At 38.4% G+C, this 9,667-nt stretch overlaps 1 protein-coding gene across 1 annotated transcript in view; it reads right to left on the bottom strand.

Annotated features, from left to right (window-relative positions):
* Nucleotides 1-3,341: 3,341 nt before the first annotated feature.
* The window catches only part of LOC102850214 (25-hydroxycholesterol 7-alpha-hydroxylase-like), a 56,271-nt gene continuing 49,945 nt past the window's right edge, over nucleotides 3,342-9,667 (bottom strand). Inside the window, exon 6 of the mRNA XM_006880527.1 lies at nucleotides 3,342-3,629. Within this exon, the coding sequence (XP_006880589.1) occupies nucleotides 3,342-3,629 (288 nt within the window). The remainder of the gene's footprint in view (nucleotides 3,630-9,667) is intronic.

Below are 9,667 nucleotides of genomic sequence, written 5' to 3'. Positions count from 1 at the left end.
AGTTCCAGTTTCTCTACAACCTATCCAGCATTTGATGTTTGCTGCTCTGTTAAATTTTGCTATTCTTACTGGGGTGACAAAGAGACCATTTATAATACTGGGACAGAAGAGACAGATTGTTCTAGGTGTACATGTAGTTCCCAAGTTATGAGCAAGATTAATTTCTAAGTGATTTGAGTAGAGTTTAGGTAAGTTGGAACATGTGCATATGGCTTCTATTTAGTCTTCATTTTATTGCAAGATCGAGTTCCGGTAGCATAGTCCCTAGGATGCTGTACTGCTAACCAAAAGGCTGTGTCTCCAGTGGCTGGAATCCACCACCTGCTTCTCAGGAGACAGATGGGCAACATGTCGTCCCCTTTGGATTTACAGTTTAAGAAACCCAGTAGAGCTTCCCAGTGGTCAGACCCAACACTAGTGGATTGTTGTTTTGAGTGAAAGACCTAAATCCTTTCTCAAGGATTTAAAGGCTACACACTCAGCAAATCAAGGTGACTGTGAAGAATCTGTTGTGGGCAGGAGTTGTACATAACGATTTACATAACAATAAAGAGCAAGTGCAAGTTGCCCATAAGTGGAGCCTTAACTCAGAGACTGGCTGAATGAGAATGACTGATGGGTTACTTTTCAATAACAGGCAAGTCTGAAGAACATATGCTATTTTTAAAGTGCTGGAAAGTAGTAACTACCACCCAAGATTTTGCACCCAGAGAAGGCACCTTTCCAAAATCAGGGCAAGGACATCCTTATTCATGAAAAAACCTCAAAGTTTACATAAGCAGATCTTCACTAGCAGAACTTTCAGGAGATGTAATCCAGGCAGGAGAAAATGAATACGATAAACTCTTTCCCATTAGGAGGCCATCTTGCCTCCTCACTGCCACTGAGTCAGTTCTGACCCACAGTGACACCCCCCCCCCCCCAATCAGGTTTCTAAGGCAGTAAATTGTATTTGGAGGAGACAGACCATCTTTCTCCTGTGGAAACAGCTGGTGCATTTGAACTGCTGGATATGCTGGGCTTTGCATTAGCAATACTATGTCATCTTATAAAATTGATTTTTAAAAAAATAACAAATGTGTGAATTATGAAAAATTCCAATTAACATACTTGAATGAACTTGGTTTTATTATATATAATTTTATATCTTCCCTGTCTATTTACATCTTGAATCATCTTTTATGTCAGATACCAGTACATCACTTGTTAATCTGATACTAGAACTCTTGAGTCAGTGCCATTGTAGCATATCAAAGGATACTGTTGTTTGTTGTTGTTGTTATGTGCCATTGAGTCCACTACAACTCATAGTGACTGTATGCACAATCACACTGATCCATGCCCTATGCTGAGACAATCTCGTTGACTCTGACATACTTACCCTCCTTACTAGTCAATTTATCTCATTCTGGGTCTTCCTTTTCTGCACCATCCCTCCACCCTTCCAAGCATGATTCCTTCTCCTAAGACTGATCCGTCCTGGCTACACATCCAAAGTATGTGAGATAGAGTCCCAAAATTCTTGCCTTCAAGGAGTTTGCTTCACCCTTTCCAGGACAGACCTATTCGTTCCCTTGACAGTCCATGGTATGTCCAATATTCTCTCGCACCACAATTCAAAGGTATCAATTCCTTGGTCATTGTCTAACTCTCTGATGCATAGCAAGTAATTGCAAACACCATGGCCTGGGTCAAGTGCATCTTAGTCTGTTGACTGACATTTTTGCTCTTTAGCACTCTGGAGATATCTGTGACAGCAGATTTTTTAATGCAATTCATCATTTGATTTCCTGACAGCTAATGCCAAGGGTGTTGATTGTGGAACCACAGAAGCCGAAATTGTCAGCAATATCAATCTTCTTCTCCATCTATCATGATGCTGCCAATTGGCCCAGTGGTGAGAATCTTTGCTTTCTTGATGTCAAGCTTCAATCCATATTGCAAACTAGAGTCCTTGATCCTCTGCTGCAAATGCTTCTGGTTCTCCACAGTTTCAACAAGCAAAGCTGTGTCATCTGCATATTTCAGGTTGTTGATGAGTCTTCTTTCAGTTCTGATGCTACATTCCTCCTCATAATGTCCAGCCTCTTGAATGATCTGTTCTGCATACAGACTGAAAAGGTATGGAGCTCTGGTGGGTGGCCTGGTGGTAAGAAACTGCGCTGCACTCCCTAAAACAGATAGCTGGAATCCACTAGCTGCTCTGTGGGAGAAGGATGGGCAATCAATCTCCTCTCCTGCGATTAACTGCATCAGAAAACCCTCTGAGTCAGCTATGGGTCCCTTACTCAATGGAATACAACAACAATGACAAAATATACTACAACATATAAAACTGTTAATTCAAAGTAAGACAAATAAACACCAAGTTCAAAAGTTTTTATTTCAAAAGAATCCATTATTACCACTCTCTAGTTTTCCAATGTATTTAAAAAGAAGCCTTAAGGATAAGGTTAATTGAAATACCACCATGAAATTATCTTATCATTTATACAAAAGTTAAAATGCTACAATTAATGCTGTTATGATGTCAGTATTGGCTTCTACAATAAACTAATACTAATAAACTAAGTTCTAATAACTAAGTACTAATAACTAAGTCAACCATTAGTTTAATAGGTTCTGTGTTTTCCTATATATTTAACCTTCCTGGTATCTTAACTTGCACATGGGAGGGTTTGTGAAGTTCTATAAAAAGAAATTGTGTTCTGTTGAGCCACAGTATATAAAGTAATAAAAAGTGTTTATGGATGATTAAATATGAAAGTTAAGTTGAAGCATTTAATCTACTTCAAAACTAATTTAATGCGGGACTATCCTGGCAATATAGACATTATTGGTGTTTTACTTGAAGGGAACGTTTTCATCCAGTATGTCCGACAGAAATTAAATTTACTTTTTTGAGAATTTGGAATGTGTTAGGCTGGGTTCATTTCCAGCACAAATTTCCAATAATATATGAACTACATTGCCACATATTATAGAAGAATTTGAGTGATTCCATACAGCCATGAAAGAATATCTGTTGTGACAGGTGAGAACATGAAAGCAGAAACTTAAGAGAGCTATCTTAATCTTATTAATAAGTTGATTTCCATGTCTCCTCTCATTCCAATCTCCTATTGTATTTTCATACAGGCCTTGAGATCAAATAGAAATATACTTTCTTTTAAAAAAAAAGAAAAAAAAGAAATAGACTTTCTTTCTGAATGAATGGAAAGTGGCACTTTAATAAACCAACCAACCAACCAAACAAACAGAAAACCAAAATTATATTTGCAGAAAAAAAGAACCCCAAAAACTGAGTACATTCAGTTTAGCTCACTTTTCTTTTACCGTCTTTAAGATCTTATCTTATACCTAAAAAGAACATCTGATTTTGGATGTGGGATTCCCAGCAACATGCGACTGTTGCTTAATTCTGCAGGTTTCTTGCTAATTATTTCAATGTCAAAATTAGTCACAAGTATAAACAACAAATGCTTCACTTCAGAAACGGCAAAAAATCGACCAGGGCATTTGGAGACCCCAGATCCAAATGTCATTACGTATTCACTCAGCCTTTTTCCTCCTTTGAAAAAGGTGGTTTTCTTCTTACCATCTTCCACAAAGCGATCATATCTGAACTCCTGCAAAGAAGAATATAATGGTAAAATGCAAAAAGGTGCATGAGACAGTTTGAGTTTAGTTTTCCAAAGCTGTCAGCTTTCCCCCCATGTCTTAAGTCTCTGTTTAATTTGGCAACCATTAGTATGTAAAACTTAATGGAAATCATGTATGAATTTTAAAAAAAACTCAAGTGCTACTGGAAATTACTCCCCTCATATTAAAATGAGCCCCAAATATCTGTACGACATTTCTTCCCTATTCATATCTATTTCAAACTCTAAACTTCTAAGTATAGAGCTTGCCTTCATTATCTTAGTGTTGCTGTAACAACAGAAATTGCTTCTTTCACAATTAAGGAAGCCAGAATTCCAAATTCAGGGCCAGTCCCTGTGTGAGGCTTCTGTTTTTTGCTTCTAGAAGTTTCTCAGTAAAGCAATCTGGGTGGGCCTTCCCACACTGTTTGCTCCCCAAGACAGGTCTTCATTTGTGGATATTTGATATTCCTGTGTTAGGGGGAAGGTAAGAGCTCTTCCATAACCACCACAGTTACCATGGTAATGATGGAGCAAGACCAAGCAAGGGGTTGGCCTAACTGCAGACCCCCAAAGTACTTCTCTCTCTTCTCTGATGGCTGAGGATTAGGATTTACTGAATATGTCTGAATGAAACGATATTTAATAATAAGAACACCACGGGGAAGAACACCATAAAAACAGGTCTTCCTTGTTTTTTGTTTTGCTTTACTTTTCAATGTGATAATGACCTTTCCCAGTGAAAACGTCCACTAGAATGAACTTAGAGTGGCAGGTAGTCCTGACACATTTTTAGAAAGAAGTTAGGTTAATCTTTACAGAAAATTATGGGGCTCGTTTTCCTAGGACGTTTGGCCCACCGTTTTAATTTTGCCTTGCCCTCAAAGGTTCAGGTTCAACTCTCACTTGAGTTTCCAGGAGAATGACTGACCTTATTTTCGTCCATGGTGAATTAAACCATTGATTAAATTAAGGTGCATGGTAGTCATGAAAATGACCAAGTATTTCCTGTATTTTGTGCTCATTAGCATTAGACTAGCTCAGCGCACACAACTTTGATATGAACCACATGAAGGCAAATGCAAAAAAGCAGCACAGATGAAAAGCATTTCAGGTTACAGTGAAAGTACAGCATTAGATGGGTAAATTCCATGGAGTCCATTATAAATGATTTCATTTTCTCATTCAGTGTCAGTATTGTTGAAATGAGCAAATCATTTCCTCTAGAAGAAATGGGTTTAGTGTTAGCCTCATTTACCTAGAATACATATACGGTAAGCGTTCACACTCTGAAAAATAAACTTTGAGCAATTTTTCTTTGTCTTTAATTTGGAAGTTGCAGCAATCATAATGGTAAAAATCTGTGTTTTTATAGCTCTTTTAATTCTTGACAACTACATTTTGGCCTCTTTCAAATGGTAGTATATTTTATCATAGATGGTTCTGGAACTCATATAAAATGATCTAACCAGTGCTTAACTTAAAATGTCTATGTATCCTTATAGATCTGGTGGCTTAGTGGTAAGAAGCTGCGCTGCAATCCCAAAGGCACATGGTTTGAATCCACCAGCTAGCTGCTCCATGGGAGAAGGATTAGCAATCTTCTCTCATGTGATTTACTGCTTTTGAAAACCCACTGGAAAGTCAGCTACGAGCTGGTTCTGACTTGACAGCATGCAACCATAACAGTATCATAAATAAGCAAATAACTGTAATGGATTTCATGTTCTTTATGAAAATCCATGCACCACGCACCACCTTCTAAGAGGCTACTGCGATAAACAGATCATGTCTGAATATCCCCTTCCCATACCTTTTGTTAGCATTTACATTCTAAGATGTCACATTTCTGATCAATTAGCATTTCCACTTATCTAGCTTCCACTCACTTTCTACTCTGTTTTAGAAATTCACATTTATGTGAATTATAGGATAAGAAGGGGAAAAGACCACCTGTTTTCTTCCCCTCCATGACTTCCCACAAGATCAAAGGGCTTAAAGCCCTAAAGCTAGTTTTAAAATGTATTTGACTCTTGTTCCATTGGTAAGGTTTGGTTAATCTGATCTCTATGTGAGCCAGGTGGGCCTACAGTCATTGTTCTGGTGGCTCAGGCTATAGAGAGCTACACTGCACACCCACAGGCAACATCCCTCTAGTGGTTCAAATCCTCTAGGCGCATCACATCATTGGGAGAGAGATGGGTGACTTCCTCCTACGCCAGGTACAGGCTCTGAAAGTCAGCTCTAAGTCAGTTCTACTCATCAACAATGACTTGACTTGATGATAATTGCTAGGTGCATAAACAGATTTTAGCCAAAAAAAGAAAGGGTGTAAGACTCACTCTTGAGACTTCACGGCCACAATGATACAGAGAACAAAGGGTCAAGAAGCTCAAGCAAAGCATATTAATTTACAACAACTGAAACACATGTGCCTCCATGCCAACTTCAACACTCTTTTTATGGTAACAGTAATAAGGGTGGCACTTTACAATTACAGAGGATCACTAAATGAAACATTAAAGGGGTGAGAATGTAGAAATCTGAACAGACGGTGTACAATACTAAAATTCCCCACTGTGATTTCAGCAATTGTCATGGTTAGTTCTCCATTGGACTCCTAGTGTGAAGAATTTACTCTGCTAAACCAAAGGCAAGTGGTTCAAATCTACCAGATGCTTCAAGGGAGAAAAATGAGCAATCTCCTGTGCAATTTCTTTTTTATTTTTTTGTGTACTATGGAGTTGGAACTGACCCACAGCTGACCTTCCAGCAGGTTTTCAGAGGCAGTTAATCTCATGGGAGAAGACTGTTCATCTTTTTCCTGAGGAGCAGCTTGTTGATTTGAACGTTGTACCTTTGGATTGCAAGCACAACTCCTTACCGTTAGGCCACAAGATATCTCCCTGCAATTTACAGCCTCTGAAAACCTGCTAGAGGGTCAGCTGTGAGTCAGTTCTGACTTTACACACATAACAACAGCCCCATCAATCTCTGAATAAGATTTGTCTAAACAGAAATTGTGGGAATAATTATTTATTTTTTTTTTTCCCTGTAACTAAAGCAGGCTGTGAGCGAACCAATGTAGTCAGTACTAAATGTGGGAAAGTCTTTGGGGACATGTAACCAAGTTCCGTTCCTATGAATAAAGAAAAAACCCAAGAAATCGTCCTTCACTTTTCTTCCTTTGGACCTAGTCATTTGGAAACTCTTTTTCATTTCTATATTTTCAAAGCCTCCATCATATCACTATGCCCAGATTAGAGGTTCCATATGTTTGGTGAAAAGTGAAAAGCTAAATGAGAAGAAAGCCTTTTTCAAAAGCAATCTTCAAGCTATTGAGAAAAATATAGATATGAGATAAATAAATAAACATGCAGTGAATGGGGAAGAAACAAATACAGAGTATCAATACAAAACGGTATACTATAGAAACCTAGATTGGCCTGCTGTGGTGAACCATCAAGTTGGAACTGACTTACAGCTGAGCCAACATCAGGTTTTCAGAAGCAGTAAATTTCATAAGAAGACTGCTCATCCTTCACCGGTGAAGCAGTTGGTGGATTCAAACCAAGCACCTTTGTGTTGTTGGTAGTGCGATTCCTCAGCACTAAGCCACCAGACCTTGGACTAGTGAGATAAATTTCAGAATAGAAGAAAGGTTTTGGATGCCTGACTGACTAACACTCCAATTTGTGTTCTTCAAACATTGTGCTATGTTCAGTTCAACATATTTTTCTAGCACCTCCTATGTGAGACACTAAATTTATAAAGGAATATAACATGATCTAGCTGAGATAGGTGGCACACAATACAATCATGAATCACTCCCACTCAATTTATAATTTTGGGTGTAAGCATCTATGTTAAACCAAAGATATAGCTTTTCAGAAATTAAAAAAAAACACAGCTTTTTTTTCAATGAATGATGAAGGGCTGCACTGTTGCAGTTGGGTGACAACTTCCTTGGAACAAAATGGCAGAATACGGAATTCTTTCTGTCTCCCCGATGTGGGATCAATGGATTTGTGTGTGACAGTGGTTTGGACTGGTGTCTGAGAGTGTACTCACTTCCTCTGTGTTGTGCTCTTGTATCAACAGAGTGAGATTGGATGTGGGAATATTTTACACCATAGAAGCTCACAAGTGTGACAAAGCAGGATTTTTGGGTTTGGTTTGTTGTTGTTTGTTCCTGAGAGCTGGCTCATCAACACACCATTGTTCTCAGTGCCTCAAATACCAGTAAACCAGCTGCTGTAGACTTGATTCTAACTTCAGGTGGCTCTGTGTGTCAGAGTCTGATTATGTTCCACAGACAAGTGCATTTAATCTTTGACAATTTTATGCTGTTGTTGTTTTTACATGTCACAAACCAACTTCTAGCTAACTCTCCAGTGGGTTTTCAGAGGCAGTAAACTGCATCAGAGTCAACTGTCTATCTTTCTCCTACTGAGTGGCAGACAGATTCGAACTGTATGACTTTGGCTTGGTAGCGCAGCTCCTCACCACTGGACCAGTGGTGACAGTTTATAGTTTGAAAGCTTTATAGTCTTTTATTGCATACATTTTTAAATTTTTTTAAAATTTAGATAACTTTACCAGAATTTTCGTTTTATGGATTTGATTTTTTCTTATTTCAAGTACTTCTTCCCAACCTCAACAACTCTGTCTCTCACTAACATTGAGTCAGAACCAGGTTTTAGAAGCTGTAAATTACATGGGAGAAGACTGCCATTCTTGGTGCTGTGGAGCAGCTGGCTAATTTTTTAATACTTCCTGGATTATTTAATATTCTTCTGAAAGCATCCTTGATTATAGCAATTCGAGGTTTGAATTTGTTCTTCAGTTCCTTGAGCATAAGAAAGGCTGAGCGAATTCAGCCCTTTTGATTTTCTGACTCCAGGTCCTCACATATTTCATTGTAATATTTTACTTTGTCATCCTGCGTTGCCTTTTGAAATCTTGGGTTCAGCTCTATGTATAACAGAAATGGTTAACTCCACAAAAAGCGATATATCTTTCACTTTTTCTGTAAATTGCTTGTCTGCAGATACTTCTCTAAATCTCAACATTCAGGTTCAGACAGACTAGGAAGAAGATTGGCTGTCCACTTCTGAAATAGCAGGCCTCTGAAAACCCTATGTACCCTACGTATCTCTTCTATTATGGGAGGATAATAGGCCCTTAGGCCCAGTACACAATGGCAGGTGCAACTTTTAGCTTGATTGAACAATTTAACTGAAGTATTCTTTCACTATCAGTCCTTTTATTAATCTACCACACATTCATCCTCTCATATATTCAACTGACATGGGTCACCTCTTATTGGCTGGACACAGACTACAGAGCTAGAGAAGTCTCATCTGTCTCTCTTTCTGAGCTTAGAGCATATAGGAGCTCAGACTCATAAGAAAGTAATTATAAAGTGCCATGAGGTTAGTCCACAAAGAAGTGTGCAGAACCTACTAAGGGGGTGGCGATAAACTCTCTGATGACAGAGCTGGGCAAGACAGACATTATAAAAGGAGAGGTGAGCACATAAGATGGTCCTCCTGGAGTAATTTAGAGCCTTCTTAGAGTCCTCGGGTGGTGCAAATCGTTAACAGCTTGACTATCAATTGAAGCCAACTAACAACAAATAAGAAAGGAGGATTAATCATGGAGTCACACAATTTGATGGGTGGGGGCTGTGAGGGTTATGGGAAGGAGCTGATGTAAAAACAATGTATTAAAATTTTATAAATAAACTAGTATAAATATTTTTTAAAAAAAGTACATTCTGAAAGTAAAGAAGTACACGTGCAAAGGTCCTAAAGGTGAAGAAAAGTCACAGCCTATTTTAGGAATTAAATATTCTGGTGTCTCTCTGGCCTCTAAACATCTTGAAACTGTCTTTCACTGGGCTGAGAGAAAAAAAAATTTCTGCTGGGCTCTTTATGATCTCTATATTCTTCAAAGCACGCTGAATATATTCCAGAACACTTAATCGTACTAATGTGAAACCTATACTTGGACCAAGAGGCAGT

Source organism: Elephantulus edwardii, unplaced genomic scaffold (genome assembly GCF_000299155.1).
Source record: "Elephantulus edwardii isolate Elephantulus edwardi_28Jun2011 unplaced genomic scaffold, EleEdw1.0 scaffold00008, whole genome shotgun sequence".
NCBI lineage: Eukaryota > Metazoa > Chordata > Mammalia > Macroscelidea > Macroscelididae > Elephantulus > Elephantulus edwardii.
This window is presented reverse-complemented; position numbering and strand designations above follow the sequence as displayed.